Source organism: Theropithecus gelada, unplaced genomic scaffold, assembly GCF_003255815.1.
Source record: "Theropithecus gelada isolate Dixy unplaced genomic scaffold, Tgel_1.0 HiC_scaffold_8633, whole genome shotgun sequence".
Taxonomy (NCBI): Eukaryota; Metazoa; Chordata; class Mammalia; order Primates; family Cercopithecidae; genus Theropithecus; species Theropithecus gelada.
In genome coordinates this window covers 1-710 of record NW_020265384.1, presented here as the reverse complement: position 1 = coordinate 710, position 710 = coordinate 1, and the positions used below count along the sequence as shown (strand labels likewise).

At 70.8% G+C, this 710-nt stretch overlaps 1 protein-coding gene across 1 annotated transcript in view; it reads right to left on the bottom strand.

The window, feature by feature from the left end:
* LOC112618045 (putative uncharacterized protein FLJ92257) overlaps window positions 1–303 on the bottom strand; it is a gene marked incomplete at its 5' end in the record, with an annotated part of 565 nt that extends 262 nt beyond the window's left edge. The window contains 1 exon segment of the mRNA XM_025374662.1: window positions 152–303. Coding sequence (XP_025230447.1) covers window positions 152–303 — 152 coding nt within the window.
* Between the last annotated feature and the right edge of the window lie 407 nt (window positions 304–710).

Below are 710 nucleotides of genomic sequence, written 5' to 3'. Positions count from 1 at the left end.
CAAGAGGAGCTGGGCCCGGCTGGGAGGCCGCAACTGGGCCTGGAGAGTCCGGCCTGAGGAAGTTCGGGGCCTGGAGAGGCCGCCAAAAGGCAAAGGCTGGGCCCGGAAAGGCCGTTCCCCGTGACGAATGAGCGGGGCCTAGTGAGGCCACTGGGAGGCAGGAGCGGGGACCGGCGCAGCTGCCCAAAGGCAGGAGGAGCTCTGGCCTGGAGAGGCCGCAGTCAGGCGAGAGCTGGGCGTGCAGAGTCCGCTGGGAGGCAGAGGCTGGGCCTGTGCAGGCCTTCGGGAGGCAGGAGGCTGGGCCTGGCGAGGCCGACTGGAGGTCAAGTCCTGGGCCTGAGGAGGCCGCCCAGAGGCGTGAGCTGGGCTGGGCCTCAAGAGGCCAGTGGCAGGCGGGAGGAGCTGGGCCTGGAGAGGCTGACATGAGGAAGTCTGGCAGCTGGAGAGGCCGCGGAGAGGCAGGAGCTGGGCCGGCGGAGGCCGACTGGCCGACGACTTGGGCCCGCAGGGGCTGCCGGGAGCAGGCGCGAGACCTGGAGAGGCCGACTTGAGGCCAGCGTGGGAATGCAGAGGCCGCCGGGAGTAGGAGCTGGGCCTGGAGAGGCTGGTTGGAGGAAGTCTGGGGCGTGCAGACGCCTTCGGAGGGCAGGAGCCGGACCCGGAGAGGCCACCGTGGGGCCCGGCTTCAGGACGTTTGGGGCCTACAAAGG